This window comes from Anser cygnoides, chromosome 8 (assembly GCF_040182565.1).
Source record: "Anser cygnoides isolate HZ-2024a breed goose chromosome 8, Taihu_goose_T2T_genome, whole genome shotgun sequence".
NCBI lineage: Eukaryota > Metazoa > Chordata > Aves > Anseriformes > Anatidae > Anser > Anser cygnoides.
This window is the reverse complement of record NC_089880.1, coordinates 21,102,765-21,124,092: the sequence shown is the minus strand read 5'-3', so window position 1 is coordinate 21,124,092 and position 21,328 is coordinate 21,102,765. Positions and strand designations below refer to the sequence as shown.

At 39.1% G+C, this 21,328-nt stretch overlaps 1 protein-coding gene across 7 annotated transcripts; it reads left to right on the top strand.

The window, feature by feature from the left end:
• Nucleotides 1-310: 310 nt before the first annotated feature.
• On the top strand, nucleotides 311-20,021 carry PTGFR (prostaglandin F receptor). 7 transcript variants are annotated; one of them, XM_048059231.2, is made up of 3 exons: nucleotides 311-419; nucleotides 1,677-2,524; nucleotides 17,764-20,021. In XM_048059231.2, exons 2-3 carry the CDS (start codon nucleotides 1,736-1,738, stop codon nucleotides 18,067-18,069), a joined length of 1,095 nt encoding a protein of 364 aa, XP_047915188.1. In that variant the 5' UTR covers nucleotides 311-419; nucleotides 1,677-1,735; the 3' UTR covers nucleotides 18,070-20,021. The 7 variants fall into 7 exon arrangements, with proteins under 7 accessions (XP_047915188.1, XP_047915187.1, XP_066857474.1 ...); XM_048059230.2 differs by having other exon boundaries at nucleotides 332-541; XM_067001373.1 differs by having other exon boundaries at nucleotides 332-550; nucleotides 1,677-2,203.
• Nucleotides 20,022-21,328: the final 1,307 nt, after the last annotated feature.

Here is a 21,328-nt window from a genome sequence, read left to right as displayed (position 1 = left end):
CTGGTGCTGTGACAGGACAAGGCAGCCCGGTCCCCGTCACCGGAGCCCTCTCTGCAACGGGGCACAGAGAGGCAGCACCTGCTCCGTGCTGACTGGCGCAGGAGGGCTGCTCTCCTCCATCTCCCCTGCTCCGATCTGGGGGCCGATCGCAGCCCCACAGGGTTGAGGCCTCAGCTGAGGGGCTCTGGGTGCCCGAACCGCAGCGGAGGCTGCCGGAGCAGCCCAGAGGGGCTGGGAAAAGGCGACCCTGGACTGCTGGGAGAGAAGCCGGGAGGGAGGGAAGGAAGGGAGGCCGGGAGGGTAGGCGGAGGGAGGGCGGGAGGCGGGCGGCGCCGGGCGGGCGGCAGGGGGGGCGGCGGCGGCGGGCCGGGGGGCACCGCGCTGCTCCGCCGCGCCTCTGCCGGCACCAAGGAACGGAGGTGAGGGGCGGCGGCACCGGCACCGAGACCGGCACCGGCACCGGGACTGGGACCGGCACCGGCATCGGGACCGGGATCGGCACCGGCACCGGGATCGGGACCGGCACCGGCACCGGGATCGCGTAGGAGCGGTGCGCGGCGGTCGGTGGCGGGGACGGCGGGGAGGCGGTGGCGGTGTCCGGGGCTGCCGGTGGCGCTGGTGTCCGGCGTGGTGGGCTCGCCCCGCCCCGGGGCGCCGCGCACTTAAGGGCGCTGCTGGGGGCGAAGGGGCGCTGCGGTGGGAACAGCCCTTCCACGTGCTCGGGAGGCTCGCTGTCACCACTGTCAAAGCTGTCACTGCTGTCACTCTGTCACCGCTGTCGCCACGCTGGCAGGGCGCTGCGGGGAGGTAGGCGAGGAAGGCGCTGGGCCGGGGGGTTGCCGGCTGCGCCCCCCTTGAGCAGCCCGTAACGCCGGAGACGCGGGTGGCGTGGGCTTAGCCGGCTTCGTCGGACCTGGCTCAGTAACTGAGATAACTTCGCTGCCTGTTTGCCTTACTAAAGCCTGCTCTTTTTTTTTTTTTTTTTCCTTTTTGCGTGGGAAGTTTTTGCTATCAGGAATGTCCTGAGAGTAGAGATGGGAGATAAGGCGTAAAGTAGCTCGCAGAATGGGCTTCGGTATCAGAGGTCGGCTGCGGTGCACACTGGTACTTCAGCGAGCAAGCTGGGGACTTCAGGACCGGTTACGTTAAAGCTTTAAAACGCTGAGTTGTGAGAGGAGAATTACTTGGAAGATGTTGGGACATTGTTTTGAAAATAAATGCTTAACAGGGAGGGAAGAAAAATAGAGTGTGATTAGCATCTCAAAACACTCTAGTTGGAGTATTTCACTTTTGACTGTAGTTGGGTTGATAAATATTTTCATTCTAGGAGTACGTTACAAAAACATTTCTTTATATACGTAGGTTAACCACAGTAATGTATTGATGATTTCTCTGATTATATGTACATGTGCATTATATATATGGCATACATTATCTGTATAATAGGCTTGCAGAAAATACTGTAAACTACACTTATATTGTGTCATGTGTGCAGATAATTGTTTTTTCCTGTGGCTGCTGCACTAAAATATGATGACATATCATATCGCTCAGAAAACAGGAAAATTAGATTTGTACCACAGACTAACATTGTGGAATTTCTGCTTCAAATGTCATTTGAACAGTGGCATGCCTTTTACACTCTGTGCGTATTTTTTTTTTTTTTAATATTACAGATGCCTTTTGATTGCAAGACTGCTGAAATGTTTTGAACACTACTTCTCCTCTCCTAACCATGAACAGTTCAAAATCACCTGGGCTGGCTGGATTTGGAATCTTAAAAAACACAACCTGCCACACAGAGAAGAAGATTTCGGTTTTCTTTTCAATAATCTTCATGACAGTGGGAATTTTGTCCAACAGTCTTGCTATAGCAATTCTCATGAAAGCATACCAGAGATTTAGACAGAAATCGAAAGCATCCTTTTTGCTTCTTGCTAGTGGCTTGGTCATCACAGATCTCTTTGGCCACCTCATCAACGGAGCCATTGCAGTGTTCGTGTATGCGTCGGACAAAGACTGGATTCGATTTAACCAGTCCAACATTCTTTGCAGTGTTTTTGGCATCTGCATGGTTTTTTTTGGTTTGTGCCCGCTCTTCCTGGGCAGCGTGATGGCTGTTGAACGTTGCATTGGAGTCACTAAGCCAATATTTCATTCTACAAAAATGACTTCTAAACATGTGAAAATGATGTTGACTATGGTATGTCTGTTTGCTGTTCTTATAGCTTTGCTGCCTATTCTTAGGTTTAGAGCCTATCAAATTCAAGCATCGAGGACCTGGTGCTTCTATAAAACAGAACATGTTGAGGACTGGGAAGACAGATTTTATCTCTTACTTTTTTCTTGCCTTGGGTTACTGGCCCTTGCTATTTCATTCTTGTGCAATGCTGTCACAGGAATTACCCTCTTAAGGGTCAAATTTAAAAGTCAACAAAGACAAGGCAGATCTCATCATTTTGAAATGATCATTCAGCTCTTGGCTATAATGTGTGTTTCTTGCATTTGCTGGAGTCCATTCCTGGTAAGAGCCTAATGTGTTTGCCAATTTTTAATGCACATCACTGTCTAAAACTTATACTTTTTATCTCCAGGTTTAAAGGTGCTTTAGCTGCGATAACAGATCCATTCACATTTTAAAGTATTAATTTTACAGCATATTGCCCGTGACATATGTACCTATGCATCTATAACAAAAATAGTAATTATTCTTCACTTGTGATCAAGAGTGAAGAAAATTGAACAAACTGTGCAGGGACTCTGAAAGCTTTATTTCCAGTGCTGTGAAGCAGAAAGTGGTAGCAGAGTGGTGGTAGAATAACTTAAAGCAAGTATTGAGGTTGGCCAAAAATTCAGTGAAATCTTGGAGTGGTAACTCTGTTTAGTCTGTACTGTGCTTCCTATCATTTTTTTTTTATTTATGGTAGTCTGTTCATTGTTATTATTACAGTTTACTGCTACTTGCGAAATGTGTTACAGAAGATAACAGTTCAGAACATAAAAATCCTCCACTCCGTTAGCGGGATATTAAGAACTTTGTTTAAGAATTATGTTAAAAAAACAGGGTTGGCAGTGGGTTAATGTAAAAATTCGGTTTAGACCTGATCAAGCTGGGTTTGTAATCTGGACAGATCATGGGCAAAACTTCTCTGTGCACTTAGGGCTTTTTCTCAGCTGTCCCAGTTGTAATTTAGGACTGCTTGCTGGTAAATGCTGTGACTCTTCCGAAGTGGTAAGTGTTGCTCGGGATAGCATGTGCTCTGTCAGTGAGTAGTGTTAAAGGAAATAGGATTATGATACGGGAATTTGACGGCTTCTGTGGTATGATGGCATTTTGAAGGCGGTATGGAAAATGACTCTGTTTACTCTAGTAAACCTGACTGAAGCAGTTTGAATTTTTTGCTAGGGTAAGAGAGGCTAAGTCACAAGTAATATTAAATCTTAATTTTGTTTCCTAGAAACAGTGTCCCATAGTTTTCCTCTGACGTGAACAAGGAGCAAATTTAGTTAGAGATTTACAAAAATAGAAATTCAAATTTGAGATCAGAATCGGCTCCAGCTGTATCTCATCTACTGACTGGCTATGGTATAGTGTGGAGGTACCTGAACTGGTTCTAAATTAGCTACTGATAATGGCCTAGCTGCAGCAATTGGGTGTTATCTGGCAGGTAGTAGCCAATTAACCCAGTACCATGGACATGAAGGTGAGTGTTGGGATATAAGTCCGCCTCTCTGAAATGCACAAAACCTCTGTCAGTTTTGTTGAACAGTGACAGAATTGCCCCTGCTTCTCTGCTGATTTTTCTAGACTTGCTCTACAACATAGTTTAAATTCATGTTGGCTTTTGTCAGTGTCCTGACTGTTGAATACACAGGATAAACAGTCATCCGAGCAGTGCAGAAAGCTTATGTAATGAGCTTTCTTCCAGTAACTTCCAACACTCTGAAATTCATCTGGGGCAAGCCACAGAATGGTTAGGTTATCAAGTGACTGAAGGGGTGGCTTTACTTTTCATGGAAAAACAGTATTTTATCCTCCACTGACATTTATTTTCCTATAAAATAATTGTCCTTCTTGCACTTTGCAGGTTGCAAAGTACAGATTGCACTTTGCCTGTCAAAAAAGCTATAGCTGTTTTTAATTCAAGAGTTATTTTGTTCAACATTTGAAGGAACACAGAATTGCAACTACTCAGTTTGATTTTAGTAACTTTTTTATACCTTTCAATTTTTTAATTATAAAACTGTATATATATTTCAAATCTTGACAGTCTTTAATAAAATCACAGTGCAACACGTTACAAGTATTGGCCTTCATCTAGGTTGTAGTCGACAATGAATTATTATACCAGCACATCTTTTTTTTCAGGGCTGTTTCAGAGTTTGGTGTTCTAATCAGCTGGTGATATACACCTGTGAATGACTTCTTGCTTAATTTTGTACTTGGTAATTTTTGGGAATGGATTGCAGGTGAAGGTGATATACTAGCAACTCTGGTCTATTCATCAGGTGCTGTATAAATTCGGGGTGCAAATTTCTGGCACTCTGTGTGTTGCAGGCTCTCGATGCTTTGCTTCTAGATCTCTTTAAATGAGATGAGCCAAACAATCACTAAAATTATCCTGGCACTATGGACAAATATATGTTAGAAATGAGAAGTTAAAAGGTCAGTGTAAGGTTGGATTTAGATCTTGAAACAAAGTTTGAAGGAAGCTAACAATTAAAGTGTTAGTCACAGAGTTGGAAAGTCTGGGAAATGCAACAACAGCGAGCGAGTCCTTTGTGGTATTATCTTTCTTAGCTATTAGGATCATAGAGTACGCATCAAAGCTAAGTCTCTGAACTACAAATTTTAATCGGTTTTGATAGCATTCTGATCACTGAATAGAAAGAGAATTGTAAGCACTGTGCCATTATAGCAAGCTTTACTGGACAGGAGTGGAGCATGCAGATTCAGTGGAATAAAGTTTTGCCAAGAACCTACTAAAGTGCTACAACAAAGAGATCTAGAATTTGTTAAGGCATATGGTTTACGATGGATTGCTGATCCAGATCTACACATCCTATTTATCTGCAGTCTCTCAGGGCTTTTGATTTATGAAATGAATGGTTTAGATTCCATAATTTATTCAGCATATACCTATATAAGTATTTCTTGAAAGGCATCCATAGGTGCAATTATTTCTCAAAGTATGTAAATACATGTTAGTTTTACATCCATTTGCTTGTATGATTTTTTTCTCAACATGAAATCTAGAAGTCAGTGTCAATCTTTGAGAATTTTACCCATGCTCTCTACCCACAGAGTCACATATGATAAAATGTTTATATACATATACTGTTTGTGTACAATAAAACCTTATTTGAGAGTGAACTGCCTCAGTCTAACCAAAGCTATTAGAAACCAAACAAACATTTGGAAGAGAAAGCAGAGGAAGGCAATACAGTTTATGCCACATGTGGTTTGCAGATACGAAAGTTTAGATTTATTTGGCCATCTGACAGGGGGGTTGGGTTGTTTATTTTTCTTCTGTTTTTAATCTAGTCTGGTGTTACGTCAATTGTCATACGTGCATGGCTACCCAATAGCCATGTCTATCCAATATTGTAATCCAGTGCAGATTTTCTTTACTGTTACATTTTATTTTATATATATTTTTTCAAGCGGAGTTATGTATTCAATCACTGCCCTGTGCTAAAATCACCTTTAAATAACATTAGACCCTGAATCATTCTTTACGGTGTCTGGTGTGGAACTGAGCTTGACTTCTGCACCTGTTCAGGGGTGATGAACTTGTTTTGATGTTTTGGTATTTAAATACTTTAATATTTAAATATCATTTAATATTATACATAAAAGTATATTATAATCTATCACCACCTCTGTTTTAAGACTCCTGGAGATCTGGAGCATTTCTCATAAATGGAGCCCATTGTCTGGATCATGTGGATCTCTTCCTGGGACTGTTGGACAGGGATTTCCTGCTGATTTATTTTCTGAAGCTTTCTCTTGTCTTGTTTGCATCTCAAAACAGACAGCTTTCTCAAGTTTTCTGCCACTGAGTGGGAATCCTTCCTTAATGGAGTACCAAGGTGAGAAGAGGAATGTCCACAGAGTCAATGTTATTCCTTAAATTCCTCCATAATTGTTAAATGCAGACAGTAAGGGATCTGCTGTCTGGGAGTTACCAACCTGTTTCTTCATTTATGGGGAAACATTTATCTCCTTTTGAGGAATTGAAAGGGGCAGGAAACTGACACAGAACAGCTAGTGAAATTCATGAGTTTTCTGAGAGTCTGTGTGGTCAATGGTTCACAGAGGCACATTTATTCTAACAGTCCAAATCATTTAGCTTTGTGATTAATTCCAGGAAAATATGTTCTGAAGATAGCGACATCAACTTCTTTGTGTAGTAAGCGATCGTTTTTCCATCCTTGCTAGTCTTAGTCCTTTGCTAAGGATACACGAATTTTGTTGGATAGATGCAGTTCCTAGGGCTTGGATTCCCAAAGCGAATAGCTGCACTGGAGTGTTTTGTGACAAGCATCGCTGATGAAACAGATTGTTTTATAAATCCGATCTTTTGGCAGTGACTTGATGTCTGGCCTGTCATGAAACAGCTTGGTTTTGGAGCTGCGTTCACATCAGCAGATTCTGACTTTCGTACATCAAGTCCTGTGGGGCTCAAGGGATAAACACATTTTAAGTTTTGTTTCTGGGGAAGCAAAGTGAATTTCCTGTAATTACAGACAGGAGAGGTTTATTTCAGAGTGCATTCGCCTACAGAAATAAATTATGACATGGAGAAAATTCTAATATTTTTCATGTTTGGAACATAGCCTGAGAAAAGTACTTTTACCTTTAAAAATTAATTTTGTTAAGATCTTTTTTTCTATGCAACTACCTGAATCATTTCATTCAAGTTTTACCTCCCCTCTAACTCAAAAAATAGCAGCTCCTTTTATTTTTTTTAAAAGATTTCAGCTATTTATTTCATATGATTATATCAGCTCGTAGTCAGTTGCTTTTTTTTACTGCCTAGATTAATTTCTAGCCATCATTTCTCAAGTCATCTCTTACCTTTCCAATTTGTTATTCTAATTGCTTTGCTCTAAACTTGTTCTGAGTTCTTGTACTCAGATTGTCATATGCAACGAGGCTTGGTGGTTGTGCACGTAGGGCTTCATTTAGCTTCCATTTTGGTGAATCAGTCCAACCTAGATGTCCAGCCTTAGTGGTCGTGCTGCTGGAGGAGGCGAGAATATTAGCAAAGCACTGCCCATGCTATGCTAATAAGCTCTTGGTGCAATATCCTTACCCTGACCTCACAGCCCCAGTCGTTCCACCAGGTATTTCAGGTGCTGAGACAAGCTCACGGTTGATACATGATAAAGGAGGTTGTTGCATGATAAAGAAGGTTGATGCATGATAAAGGAGGTTGATGGCTTGCAGGTTTTACACTAACTAAATTCTAGGCCACATAGTTACATATAATGTACGACACTTTGCTGTACATGGTAATCCTCTGTGCATCTCGTCTTAGTATTTCTGTATGCATGGTCATATATATACATGCACAGTGACACTTTTCCAGAAGTTTATACCTGTGTTACCCTTGAAGTGTCCTTCTGTATTCTCTTACAAATTGTCAGTTTGAATTTCCTTTATATTTACATATAATTATATATGCAATGGAGATCATTTATAGAGGCTTGTTGCTTTATTAATGCTGTGTTTGCCTTCAAATATTGCTACCTAAAAGTTCTCTTGTGCACTCTGGCTGGTGATTTTCATAATTGGGAAATGCAGCTGAGCAGCAGCAGACTCAAGAAGTCCCAAGATGCAGGTCCGTGCCCTGCCTTGTGGCTGTGTATGGGACAGCCTGCCAGATCTCCTGGGTGGCTGCTGTGTGGGCACTCCGTGTTACACAGCCACTGGCAATATATGTTGCTGGTCAAAGCTGCAGCCACCATGAGCTTGCTGTGTCTGCACAGGCACTGTGAACAAAGAGAGTGGTCTTTGGAAGAATAAATCAGGCTTTCAGTTTTCAGTTATCTGTTTCTGAAGACTGAAGGAGATACTCAGTTCAGCTAATCTTGTAGCTTTGAATGCCATTGTAAAAGTTACAATCTCAGGGAAAAAACATACCATATGGTAGGATAAGGGCTCTCACTCTCCTTAATATCGTGAAGTTTTAGTTGTTTGCCAAATTTTTCAATATATCTTTTAACGCTGTGCAAGTTCAATTACTCTTCTTGCTTGAGTTTTTCTGAATGACTTTCTGATACTCAAGGTTGTATCACTGAAATGTTACTGTGCCATTCCAAACATTCTAGCCCAAAATATATTCTGGAATAAATTGCTGATTTAGAGATTAATGAGATTGTGGGAAAAGGAACACTATTTTTGACTGAGTCATACTGAAGGGTATGCGCACCTAAAGTGATACTGGATTTGAAAGTTACTATTTTAGTGTTCAGAGTTGGTCTGTGCCTGTGTTCACCTTTTACAGTTTGTAGAGCTGTTAAGGTCTTTGCCTTTCTGAGAAATATGATTCATTTTTTAAAAATGTTTTTAACTGTGGGCCGGGGCTTAGTTTATCATAGACTACTTAGAAAATGTATTAAATGTGGCTATGTTTGTAATGCAAATGTAAATGTTTACCTCCCTCTCACAGAAGTCAGGGAGTTGAGCTGCTGAAATATTCTCTCAACAATAAAGAAGTTCTGGAGAAGAAAAGGAAAGTAGTCAGCATATTGTCCTGTGGTAGGGATGGGAATGAGGAAAGGAAGAAGAGCTGAGGCTGACAGATTGTCCTTTACTAGAGACTTTTGGAGAAGCATAATTTTAGTTTTTGTTATTTATGTTTACTTGTGCTGTTTAGAAAAACTTACGTAAAGCCTTCTTCTGAAAATGCAGTGCCATCAGAATGCAATGAGGTTGGTTTGCTTTGGAGAGATAAAATACGGAAGGCAGGATTCCAACTGTGTGAAAGCATTGCATTTTCAAAACAACGAGGTACTGTTTTTCTTTCAAAATTGCTTGCCACTTGATTTTTAAATTCATATTATGTATACAGTATTAAACCATGAAGTTTAAAATGGAAACAATATTTAATTCCAGATAGATGTCAGTGACTATCAGATTTTTTTTTTTTAAATTTCAAGTTGCCATCTCAAAAAATCAAATTCTGAAAACCTCAGCCAAATTACTATTACCTAACCTCCCCTTCTTTATTCAGTTACTAAAGTTTTCAGATGCTGTGATTGATATTGAGAAGTAAGTCAATTGGAGATGCTTTCCAGTTTTGTTTGATACGAGTGGATTCTTTCTCTTTCTTAGGTATGACACTTATTCAGGCCTTTCTTGCTTGAAAATATCGTGCACTGCATAACCGTTTTTGGAAAATGTCATACACTGCATAACCATTTTTGGATTGTTATTTTAGGAAAGATCTTTCTCCTGACTATCAGAAGCCTTTAAATGGTAAACTTGTTGCTGAAAAGTCTCCGGGACAAATACACTCACACGGAAAAACTCCAGAAACTCTTCTGTACTCACCAGGTTTAACAGGACAGACTTCAGTGTGCAATATACATTCATATATTTTGTGAGATATTTGTTGTGATATTATGGCGTTAATTCAAGATCTTAAGTTTTTCATGGTGATTATAAATGCTTTCTAGCATAAGTTATTTATCTCAGTACTGGTGCAGAATCTGTTGATGTCTGAGAGAATGCATTGTTTGGATCCACTTCTGCGAAATAGGCTGTTTAGCTTGAAAATAGAGCAATTCTGATTCAGGACTTTTCATTCTTGTTTCACCTGCTCTTAAGACTTAAATTTTATATTTAAATATTCAGAAATAGCTAAATTACGGCTGGTTACTTAGGTTATAAACTCCCTGAGGAAGGAAGGTGTATGCGTGTATAGTGCCTACAGTTTACAGAACAGGAGCACAATCCCGTGCTGGGATCGGTGAATGCTGCTCTTACACATCATAATGGTCAGGTAGCAGAACACTGCCAAAATCATTTACACCAGGAATTACAGTGAAGTTTGAGGAATTGCAGTTCATTCTTTTGGATTTATTTTCATATTGAATGAGGTGAAACCGCTGACGAGGTGAATGAACTTCAGCTGTGTTGGAGGTAAAGCACTGCCTCTTGCCGAAGGATTCCTCTTTATCTGTTGCAAACAGAGCAGGAGAGGAGTGGAGAGCAGCTCTAAGCTCTTTCTTAGGTCCTCTTTTTAATGAGCCCCATGAAGAGCTGTGTGTGCCAAAGCACAGGTTTCAACAGCACTGGAGCTGTTTTTCCATGATTGCATGCAAGAAGCTGAAGATGATCCTTTATGTAAAATATGTCCGAAACTGAGTTTTTAAAGAAAATAGGGCCTCACTAGTAAATTCCCAGAAACTAAGAATTTGTCATTGGAGGACCAGAAGTTAATGACTGATCTCCAGCTGCTTGCCATCCCAGACCCGTGTGCTGCCAGCTGTCTCAGGTGGCTTGAACTGCGTGTTAGCTCACTGTGCCTGTGCTGCATGGCCACCCTGAAGTTACGGGAGTGAGTGAGGATGTAAAGGACATAGTGAGTCTGCCTGTGAGCAACCTCATCACCTAGGTTACGACCAACATTAGGATGTGAGGATGTCGGGAGGAAGACTGTTGTTCCAGTGGGGATGTGGACAGTTGCATTCCCATCTACCTCACTGTGCAGAATGGTGTTAAAACAAAAAGATGAAACGGAGTAGGTAAGGGTCCATATAAGTGATAGCAGTTTGTTTTAGGGTTTGCAATACATTAGTGTGTTAGAAATATAAATGAATGTATTTAATAGTCATTTATGTTTACCAGGAGCATGGGTTTGCAGAAGTAGTGAGAAATAAATCACTCTTAAATGGAGATTTGATTTTTTTTTTCTTCCATCTCCACCTTAAAGGTCATCCAGCTGCACAGAAATCCCTTATATTTGCCAACATTAAAAATAAAAATATTCCAAATTAAACATTCCAACTCGGTAAATGTAATACTAATTCATTAGCACTGATATTTCAGTTCATAGCTTGTCAGTGCACTTCTACAAAGAGATGTATAGAATAAGTTGCTTTAATAAAGTTATATATATTTATAACAGTAAGGGAACATACTACAACTTCCTTTGCCTCCAGCCAGATCTGCAAATATTGCAAATTAGATAGTACAAGTCATTAAACAACTAGTACTTCAGTCCATATTTAAAAAGATAAAATTTTTCTCCACTGGATATGCTGTATATGTTGTAAACATAAACATGCATAAAATATACTTACAAGTTAACATCTCTTTTTTTTTTTTTTTTTCCCAACACCCATGTAATCAGCACCATAATTTCTCAGACTATTAATCTGAAGGTCTAACTCCACTGGTAGGCAATAGGTTCATTTCTTTTTTAGACTTGTCATTACTTGAGGTCTTGCAGGCATGATGACACATCAATGCCATCTGCATGTCTGAGCTCTAGAAGAGGTGAAGAGGCCACTATGTGGTGTGACTGACTCACCGTGGAATTCTTCTCCCTTCTTATCATGCTTCTAGTATGTATGGATATCTTTTGTTTTGGTGGTATTTGCCTTGAAAGCCAGTGTATATGTGCCATTCCTCTGAAACCAAGGAGCGATGAGTCCAAGGAATCCTTGGAGAATTCAGCCTAATTCTTGGATTGTTGGACCAAAGTAACAGTGTAGTAATGTTTGAAAAGCCAGTCCGCTTGTAAGCCATGGATTTGATCCTGTGCATAACAGTAATTAAATACTGAATTCGTTCTATAATTGTGGACCTTTGCAGCTCCTTTTTCCTCCTATTGATTGTCTGTATACTGTCTCCTTTTTCTGTATTTCTACAGCTCTCCTCCCAGTATTAAGTATTGTCATTCTTCCTTTGGGTTATTTGTAGCATTTCAGTGAGAGAAGTTCTGTTCCTTCTAAAACAGTGAGAATATTTATTTAACCAATAAAATTGTGATTATTTTCTAAATGCATGTGAAAGCCTGAAAAAACAGAGCAATACAAAAGAAGTGATATGCTAGTTCCTGGCTTTGAAACTTTTCCCAACTGACCCTAATGGAAGAATGGATGGATTCTGACTACATATAGTCTTTACTCTAAATACTTATTTTGTTAGATTGTGTTTCTCAGGATGGTCCTTATTAGAATACTCTATTGTTTTCTGGTCCCAGAACACATAGCAGTTGTCTTGTAAAGTTTCAGCATTACCGAGTAAAGAATATTTTCATTTTATCTGTAAAATTTATTTTCTGTGCAAGAGATTTTTGTTGTCTTGTTAGGCAGCAATACATTCTTTGCCCTGTGGAGGCAGGCTTTTTTGTAGCTTTAAAATATGCAGCTCAAGAAACAGCTTGTTTATTTGACTTTGATATGGAGACTTATGTCTTTTCATTACGAAGTGAGTCATTTATTCTTTTCAGTGCTAAACTTTTCCCTATCCATATTCATTGTTCTCTCTGTTCAAATAAGTTAATCAATTAAGCTGCTAGTGTAATTACATAGTCTGCTAGCTGAACCAAAGTATTTGTAATTTTGAGGAGGAGGAAAGGAGAAAAGGAAAAAGAACCATCAATCCCATTATTGAAATTATCTGGATTCTTTTGGAGAAACAAAGAAGTGGCCTGGAATGTTTATTTTTGAGCCCAAGCTGAATATATGTTACTGTAAAACAGATGCAGACAGCTAGCCTCCAAAGAAAAAGTTGTCAGAAAATAAAAGCTCAATTTTCAGTTAGTTTGCTAGCTTGTGCACACCAAAAATCCTTCTTTTTATGAGGCTTACTTCATAATTGCATTTTTGCCTTATATAGGATGTGATCATGCCAAAGGCAGTTAATAAAATATAAAGAGTGAGTATAATGTCATGGCACTTTATATTTTGTTCAGTAATTTTGATAAATTCTTGCATACACAAAAATCTCATTTCAAATGATGTTTCCAAATGTTTGCTCAGAAATTATATTGTCATACATAAACATTTCGCATGGAGCTGTAAAAACACAGATGGAGAAATTATCCCACTGACTCTAATGGCACAGTAATAGAATGTGATAAACTTGCAAGTCCTCTGCAGACCTGAGCCTGATTGAGGAGAGTGGAAAGCCCAGAAGAACTGAATGTCTTCAGCAAGGAGTGATTATAGAGCAAAGTCAGATGCAGCTGAGTTGCTGGATAACAAACATCCACAGTGCCCTGTGTGCATGTATGAATAATGGAAGTTCCAAAAAATACTGGAAGTTTAAAATTATTATTATTTTTTTTTTTTATACTTAAATACAAAATTAAATATGCTTTTGTATCCATGGAGAGGAACACAGTCAGAATACCATCTGTGGTTTAGGAGAAGCGGACGTGCACCTCTGGATTCAACACAGGCATCGATGGCAGTGATACAAGTACTCTGCAAATACTGGGAAAAAAAATGGACTTCCTTACATTGATGGAAATTCTCAGAAATGCTTTAACTGGAATCCAAAGAAAGAGGAAGAGGTTTAGGAGGGTCTGCAAGGTTCCCACAGAGAAACGGAGACTAGAGGTTGACCTACAGCGGAAGAGAATTTCTGATATTTGTTTGCAAATAACAAAAATGGCCTGTCTGCTCCGCTTTCCGTATCAATCTCTTGGTGACTGTTTTTTATCCAGTTTCGTGAAGTCAAGGATAGAACATGGTTTTAGAGCTTATGAGCTGAAGTGCATCAAAGTAGTTCTACAATTTGCCTTATTTCCTAACTAGCTTTAAAGTCTGCTTCTTGTTTTGACTGGCTGTCCTTAAGTACTAACAGGAATGTGACTAAGCAGCACTGCCATTTAGTTTGTTAGTTGTTCTCATCTAATTGAGATCCAATTGGAAGGGAAATTAAAGACATGCTGTTTATATTTGGAGAGTGGTGTGAAGCTCTGGAGTTATTATTATATATATATATTTTTCAGTTTGTTGCACTGAGCTCTGTCTCTAGGGGAAATGACAGTTCTCTGATGCTAGATGCAGTTGTAGAAGTCAATGATTTCAAAATGTTTTTAAAACTTTTCCATCTGACTTTGTGGAACTTGCAAAGTAAGCTTTGGTTTTAGTGAAACCTAAGAGGTTAAAAAAAAAAAAGAATGGAGAAGTTTAATTCATTGTGTCAAGTCCTTGACTGACACAAATTTGGACTTCTTTGTATTTATTTATAGGGATAGGGAATTCTCAGGTCTTACCTTAAACCAGCAAAGACTAACATGAGTCAGAGTAATTTTATATCTTACAAGCAGGCAGCCTTGGTTTAAAAAGTCATTGTTTTTCACTGATGCTTTTATTGTTACTTTCCTAAAGAAAGTTTGAATTGTATTGGTTATATCATGTGATACTTCTTTTTTTTTTTTTTTTTTCATAAGCCAGGGAGAAGTATTACAGCTGTATTCATATAAACATTGTATAACTCAGCAAAATGCTATTTGGATTTTTACAGTTCTAAATATGTTAGAAAATGTCATGAGTTACATTTATTATTTACCATCTGAGGATTAACTTTTTGAGTCACGCCGCTGGATCAGCATGGATATTGCAGTCAGCTGTAGAGATCAAAGGCAACCAGATGTGATGCTGTCCTGTTGTGCTTCTTCCTTCTTCCCACTTGTGTACTGCTGTCTATAAACAACACAGTTCCTTAATCATATTAACCTGGTGGACCTGCAGGAAAGGAAAAAATTGCATCATTCTTTGAATTGGTTTCTCCACTTTGAACTAATTATTGAGTGGTATTAGTCCAATAAGAAGAAAAATGACCTTTCTGTGCCTTCAGAGGAGGTCCCGCTCTCATAAGTTGGCTTAGCATTGCAGCAAGCTCTGGTCCCCATTCCTGAGCTGGTGACTTGTGCCAGTTCAGTAACAACTTTCTCGCACCCAGGGAGCAAATACAGACAGCCTGAATGTTTTGATTCAGTGAAACACTTTAAAGAGATGGTAGTGTATTAAGCCTTTTTATCATTCATAGTTTTAAAATGACTTGAAACTGAAATTAAATAAGGATGAATATGAAAGTGTGATATAAATAATTTATATTGACCTTGCTCCATTCTAACCCTCTTCAGCTAGAGTTTAGGGTTTGTTCTACAAATCATCAGATGGCTTTTTAGAAAAGCTGCAGTAGCAAGACGTTCCCCTCTTTGTCCTCTCTTTGTGTGCAGTCGGTGTTATTTGACTGGAGTCTTATGTGTTGTCTCAGATGTGGAAGAGCTCCCAGGACAGTGCAAGTTATTTGGAGGAACAGAAAAGCTATTTCACTTCATACCCAGAGATGATGTGATGGTGACATGTCTGTCACTGCTGCTGCTCTGGCACAAGCGTTTTAGGATAAAAATACTTAGGAATCACCCATGCCTGGAGCTTGACTGAGATTCTCTGTCTTATTCCAGGCCTATATAGAAATGTCAGCCTCACAGAACTTAAAAAGTTGGGATAATATTTTGTATTGATTTTAGTGATACAAATAAAAGGGAAAGTTTCTAATTTCTGAATAACACTCCCAAATAATTTTAGAACAAACTTATTGTATGAAACAAAATTTGTAATTAACATTTTATCTCAATACTTCCAGTACTGGGATTCACAGCTGACTTGCTTAATCATTAGCTATGTAAATAAGTTGTAGTTTCTGTTTTCTACATGTACTCAAATACATTGTTTTGTGCACGTCCAGTATTCACAAGAAGTGACTTAAATGTCCTGGATGAAGCTTATCCACTTATCAGAATCCGTAAGATTATATATCAAATTTTCTTATCATTAGATAGCACTTTAAGGTAATACATAATCAAAACAGAGGGACTTTATGTTTAGCCAGCAAGTTGAACAGAAAATGAATAGATTCATTTAGAGGTGACAAATACTAAATAGAAAGGAATCTCTCAAGTTTCCTAGAAAACAGATGTAAGAATGATGATAGTTTTTCAAATTGCAGATGGAGCTACTCTTAAATGGCCACTTCTGCTGCCTCCTCTTCCAGGCATTGAAATTAATTCCAAATGAATTCTAATTCATTTGGATTTGGCATTTATTAAGTTTGCAGAATGCAAGAGAAGAAGAACAAATGGAATTTTGAAGTACCGACAGAAACATCAAGCAGCAGATTAGGAAGCTAGATATCTGTATTAAACCAAACATACAATATATCAGATGAGGATGTTGGTCTGAACTCTGTTGTGCTGTTATTTGCTGTCCAGTCCTGCTTGCATGAGCAAGGAGTACTCTGTCTGAGTTTGGCCTGTGGTGTTGGACCTCTAATAAATAAAATGTAGGACCATCCTGAGAAAGCATCCTGTGCAGAAGCCAAAGGAGTTGTCCAAGTTTGGGTGGTCTGCTGATGTCAGAGAGGAATGCACCCAACGGTTGTGGGGTGAAAAGCAGATTCAGGGAACTGACTTGTAGCTGTTTGTGTTGGCATGGTGTTCAGACATTCCTCCTCCTCCTCGCACCGTTTCCCAGCTGTGCCTCTGCCAGTCTTACCAACTTCCCTAGGAATGTACTGTGGGCTCTCTTCTCTGCCCTGACAGACATCCATGTAGAAATGCTTAACCAAATCCTTAACTAAACACAGTCTCCTTTTATGCATTCACTCTACTTCCCTATGGAAGTTTATACCTAGATGTGGTGACCTGCAAGCTACAAACAGGGCCTAGAGAATCATTTTGAAGAAGTAAAAATAGGTTTGCTGGAATCCTAAGCAATAGTTTTTTTCTCTTTCTCTCTTCATTCACTTTTTTATCTTTTTTTTTCTTTTTCTTTTTTTTCCAGTGTTCCTTTGTGAAAATAGGACTCTGCACTTGTACAGACTGGCCCTACCTCTCATCACACAATAAATCAGTATACTCATAACATCAGTTGTAAACTATCTAATTTCTTAGTTACTTTACTGTATCACTTTAAATGCTTTGGAACTGAAAGCCTTACAGTGTTTCATCTTTCTACCAAAAAAGTCTTCATGTGCTTTTAACATTAATAATAGAGAGAGATAATTTACCATCATCTGGCAGATTCCTGGCATTGTACAGTCAGGCTTTCTTCATGCACGAACTCAGGTTACAAAACCTCAGTGGTGGAAAGTCTACAAAAGAGGTCTCTGTGGGGCAGGAGCCCCAGTACTGTGTGTTTCAGTAGGGCTGGTGTTTCAAAGATTAGGCTGCAGCCCTGCAAAGCTGGGTGCCAGGCACGGCTTACAGAGCCGTACTGGGCTGGTGTAGCTGTTGGATATCCTCTGCCACAAGTAATCCTGCTGAGCTGGACTGGGAAACTAAAGGGGTGCTGGATGCCTCTCCATGTGTTGCAGCATTTTCTTTGCCTCCACAGGTGAATGAGACCCTCAGTAGCTCCATTGGCAAGAAGAAGGTTATTGGTGGTCTTTGTCACCATGGCTTAAATTTTCCTAGAAACCTCTGAACCTCTTACTTCTCTGGTGTAAATAAATTGTGTTGTGTTGCAGCTTAAAATGTATGAATCTTCTTGATAAAGTCAAGGTGCTGTATTCTTTATGCAGGCTTGGAAAATATGAAAAAGTAAATACCCTTTGTAAAAATGTCCTGATCTAACAGTGGCCTCTATCCTTGAAAAAACCCAGCCCTGGAACAGTCTTGTGAAGGCGTGAATATTAGAGATAATGTTGAAATGATTTCGCTTATTTACATGCTCACTTGACATATATTTTTTTTGATATATAATTTTAAAATGTTCCATTTTCAGGTGACAATGGCCAGAATTGGGATAAATGCAAGTCGTTCAAAGGAGACCTGTGAAACAATACTTTTCGCTCTCCGAATGGCAACATGGAATCAGATTTTAGATCCCTGGGTGTACATTCTTCTCCGGAAAGCCGTACTTAAAAACCTGTACAAGATCACGAGGGGATGTTGTGGCATGCACATCATAAACTTACACATGTGGGAGCTCAGCTCCATCAAGAATTCTTTAAAGGTTGCAGCAATATCTGAGTCACCAGTAAGTTCCAAACAAATAAATCTACAGCCACTCAGTTCTACAGGGCAATAAAGTTAAATATGGTGTAAGAAGAGATGATGGAAGCAGTGCTCATACACGGGCAATACCTTACAATGAATTCTAAGGCTCAGTGGTTTGGCATTTGTTTTAAATTGTGAGTGGTTTGCTCTTGTTGCTTACCAGTTTGACATTGTTACTCCAACAGATATGCTTGAATGTTTTAATTCACTTTAGTATACATCCCTTCCAAAACTGGTTGTAGAATAAATCATCGCGGATTTTTCACTTCCAGGTACTAAAGTGAACAGGGTTCCTTATAGCGACCCCTACCGAGTCCTTTACCTTAGCAGGATTCTTAAGAAAACATACAAGTAAGAAAATGATCTCCAAGGTGTTTTTTTAAAGGGGGTAGCTGTACCTACCAGTAATACCCCCAAATCCTTTTCAAAGTCACTGCTTCCTAGGGTAAAGTGCATCATCCTTTTACCTAAGCGTATTCTTTGCTTATAGGCAAGGAATTTTACAATTGAATGTAGAAAAGATGTTTTGCTTCTGGCCAGCGTACTAAATGATCTAGTTTGCTTGGTTCCTTGACTTGACCTCCTAATTATTTACCGTTGCATGAATATTTGGGAGAGCTGCAAACATCATCAGTGTAAGTGTTCCTTTCCAATCACTGATAAAATGTTAGGTTCCCTGTGGGAACACAGTTAGAAGCAGATCAACTCAGCTTGCTTGCAGTTACATTTTTAGTTCTATCAGTGAGTTTTAAGCCTTTTCAATAAATTTTGTTGAAATTAACAGAATAAAGCTGTGGTTAGCCTGTATAAAGAGTAGGGCTTTTTTTTTTTTTCCTAAATGGAGGAAAATTTCTTGAAGGGTTTCCCTAATATGTATACTGAAATGCTCATAAGGTACCTCATAAGGCTCCATTTGTAAAAGGTCATGCGTATCTCATGTGAAATAATTGTGTGAACAAATGAGCAGCTCTACAGGGAACTGTGCTGTGATTGTGGTTTCTGTTTGTGAAAGCAAACTGCATACTCAGTGTTTGCAGGGTATGTGTCTGAAGTGCTGAGTACATTTAGTATATTTGAAGGTGTCAGAAAATTACAAGGACTTTACACAGGACTATACCCTGCACCTCTAATGCTGCTAAAAGAAGCGTTGGCTTTTGTGACTGTACTTTCTTTAGAAGCAAAATTGTCAGTATCAGAGACTTTGTAGCAGAAGGATTATTTTCATATAGAAATGTCTAATGTTATTTTTACCTACTTAACTTCAAGTAACAACATTTGCAAATTGTTGATATGTTTGGACTAAGTAGATAAAAATTGTTTCACCAAGAAGACACTCTGAGAGACCAAAACTATTCACTAAGTACAAATTCATGTTGTATATGAGAATAGTTTGAGTCAGAAAATAATAATAATAAAAAATGATTTAAATAGTTCAATTTTTGTTTTAAAAGTTATTTCCTTTTTATTTTAAAAAGGTTTAAAAAATATGGGTTACATAAACTTGTAATGAAATGAAATGGCTTCATTTACCCTAAGGAATTTGTCTGTGATTTATTTTGTCAATCACAGAGTTCATAAAATGTGTACAGATTTGATGCTGGTATAAGCTCAGCACTGTTGCTTCTTGTGGGTTCTGCTGAAATCTGGGAGTATTCAGTCAGTGCTCAATTAGGCCTTTTCATTTTGTAGAATGTGATGCCAGTGTATCTATTGACATAAATTATTTGTTCTTTAAGGAAGATAGTTGTTTTAGCAGCTGCAGAAAAATGTTGGTTCATAAATTGTTGAGGTGTTTGATCAGTGAATGAAGCTCATCAATGTTCCATTTTGTTATGTGAATAAATGTAGCTTGTGTAGTCTGTAATGGTTAACTTGTAAAACAAACAAAAAAAAAGTTTATATGTATATGTGATTTCTTATATTTTGTGTACTATTACATACTGAATGTAAATTGCAGAGCCTCATTAAAGTTATCAAACTGTATCTTGAGAGTTATGATTTTTTTTTATATGACAAAAAGAGAACCTATGTTGCTAAACATAAGCTTTACTACAACCCCCACCTACATTGGATTCAAGCCGACCAGTGCCATTCACAACTTTGACAGCAGAAAAACTGTGAAAGTAGAAAGGAGGACAGTGAGGATATAAATAGGAGGCCTGAATGTTCATACGCTTCATTTTCATGTAAGTAGCCCAGTGCAATCAGTGGTCTGAGGTAGACAAGGTCAAGTTCTGATGATCCATACTTAGAAAATGCAAATAGAAGTGTTTGTATTCAAATTGCTGCCAACATGTTACACAGATGGTGATTAGTCTCACGTACACTATGAATCCTGAAAAAAAAATGTTAGTTTTGCTGCTAGTGTTTTGTCTTGCCCATTGGCATAGTAGCTTACAGAGACAGTTCAGGATACAGCCACCCAAGAGTCTATTGCCTCTGAAAGTTATTTGATTATCATTGTATTTGGTCTCATAGGAGATGTGCTATGTTGTAAGCCTAGCAAATTATATGTTTTATAGCATATAAGATTATATATATATATCAAACAAACAAACAAACAAAAAAAAAAAACCACACCGCAACAACAAAAAACAGGACAGCTTCACAGTAGGGTTTGAGTATTGCCCAGGCAGGAAGAAAAGGGCAGGCTGCCTAGCAATGTGCCAATGACCTCTGCGGCGGCTGGCTGCCGACGTGAGCAGTCGCTGGCTGCCTGTTCACTGCTGGGCAGTAATTAGTGCCTCCAGAGCAGGCAGGGGCAGTCTGCTGAGTTGAAAGTGAATCTCATTTCTGACTAATGACTGAGGAAATCCTCAGGGTGGGAGAATATTTTAATCTAATAGGGAGTTTAAGAAAGGGTAGGCTATATAAGGCAGTATGTTATCCCAAAACAAGGTTTCAGCCTAGGCTGAATCAGCCTGCTGAGGCAACGAAGGCATCAGTAACAGGTTGCTCATCGCTGAGATTAGACAAATACCTGTAGCTTGTTTTGTGGTGTACAAAGACAGAGAGCAAGTTTCAAGGTCTTTTTAAAATCTGATTCTTGAGGCAAAGTGTCCATCTTTCTACATACTGCTTTTTTTTTTTTTTTTTTTTTTTTTTTCTCCCAGATATTTGTATATAGGTATTTTTATTTGCTTGTTACCTTAGTCTGAAATGTTAGGAATTATTTCAGGATCACTAATAAACAACAATAGGTACTGATTCTGTAACTGTGGCGATCCTTTAGGGCAAAGTGTTGGGACCTTTCAGATGTGCCTCACCTGCTGGTATGCTTCTCCAGGGTT

Excerpts from the sequence above, each read along its gene's own strand:
- PTGFR (XM_048059231.2), top strand. The coding sequence starts at position 1,736 with ATGAACAGTTCAAAATCACCTGGGCTGGCTGGATTTGGAATCTTAAAA. Across the intron at positions 2,525-17,763 it reads TTTGCTGGAGTCCATTCCTG|GTGACAATGGCCAGAATTGG; the intron begins GTAAGAGCCTAA and ends TTCCATTTTCAG.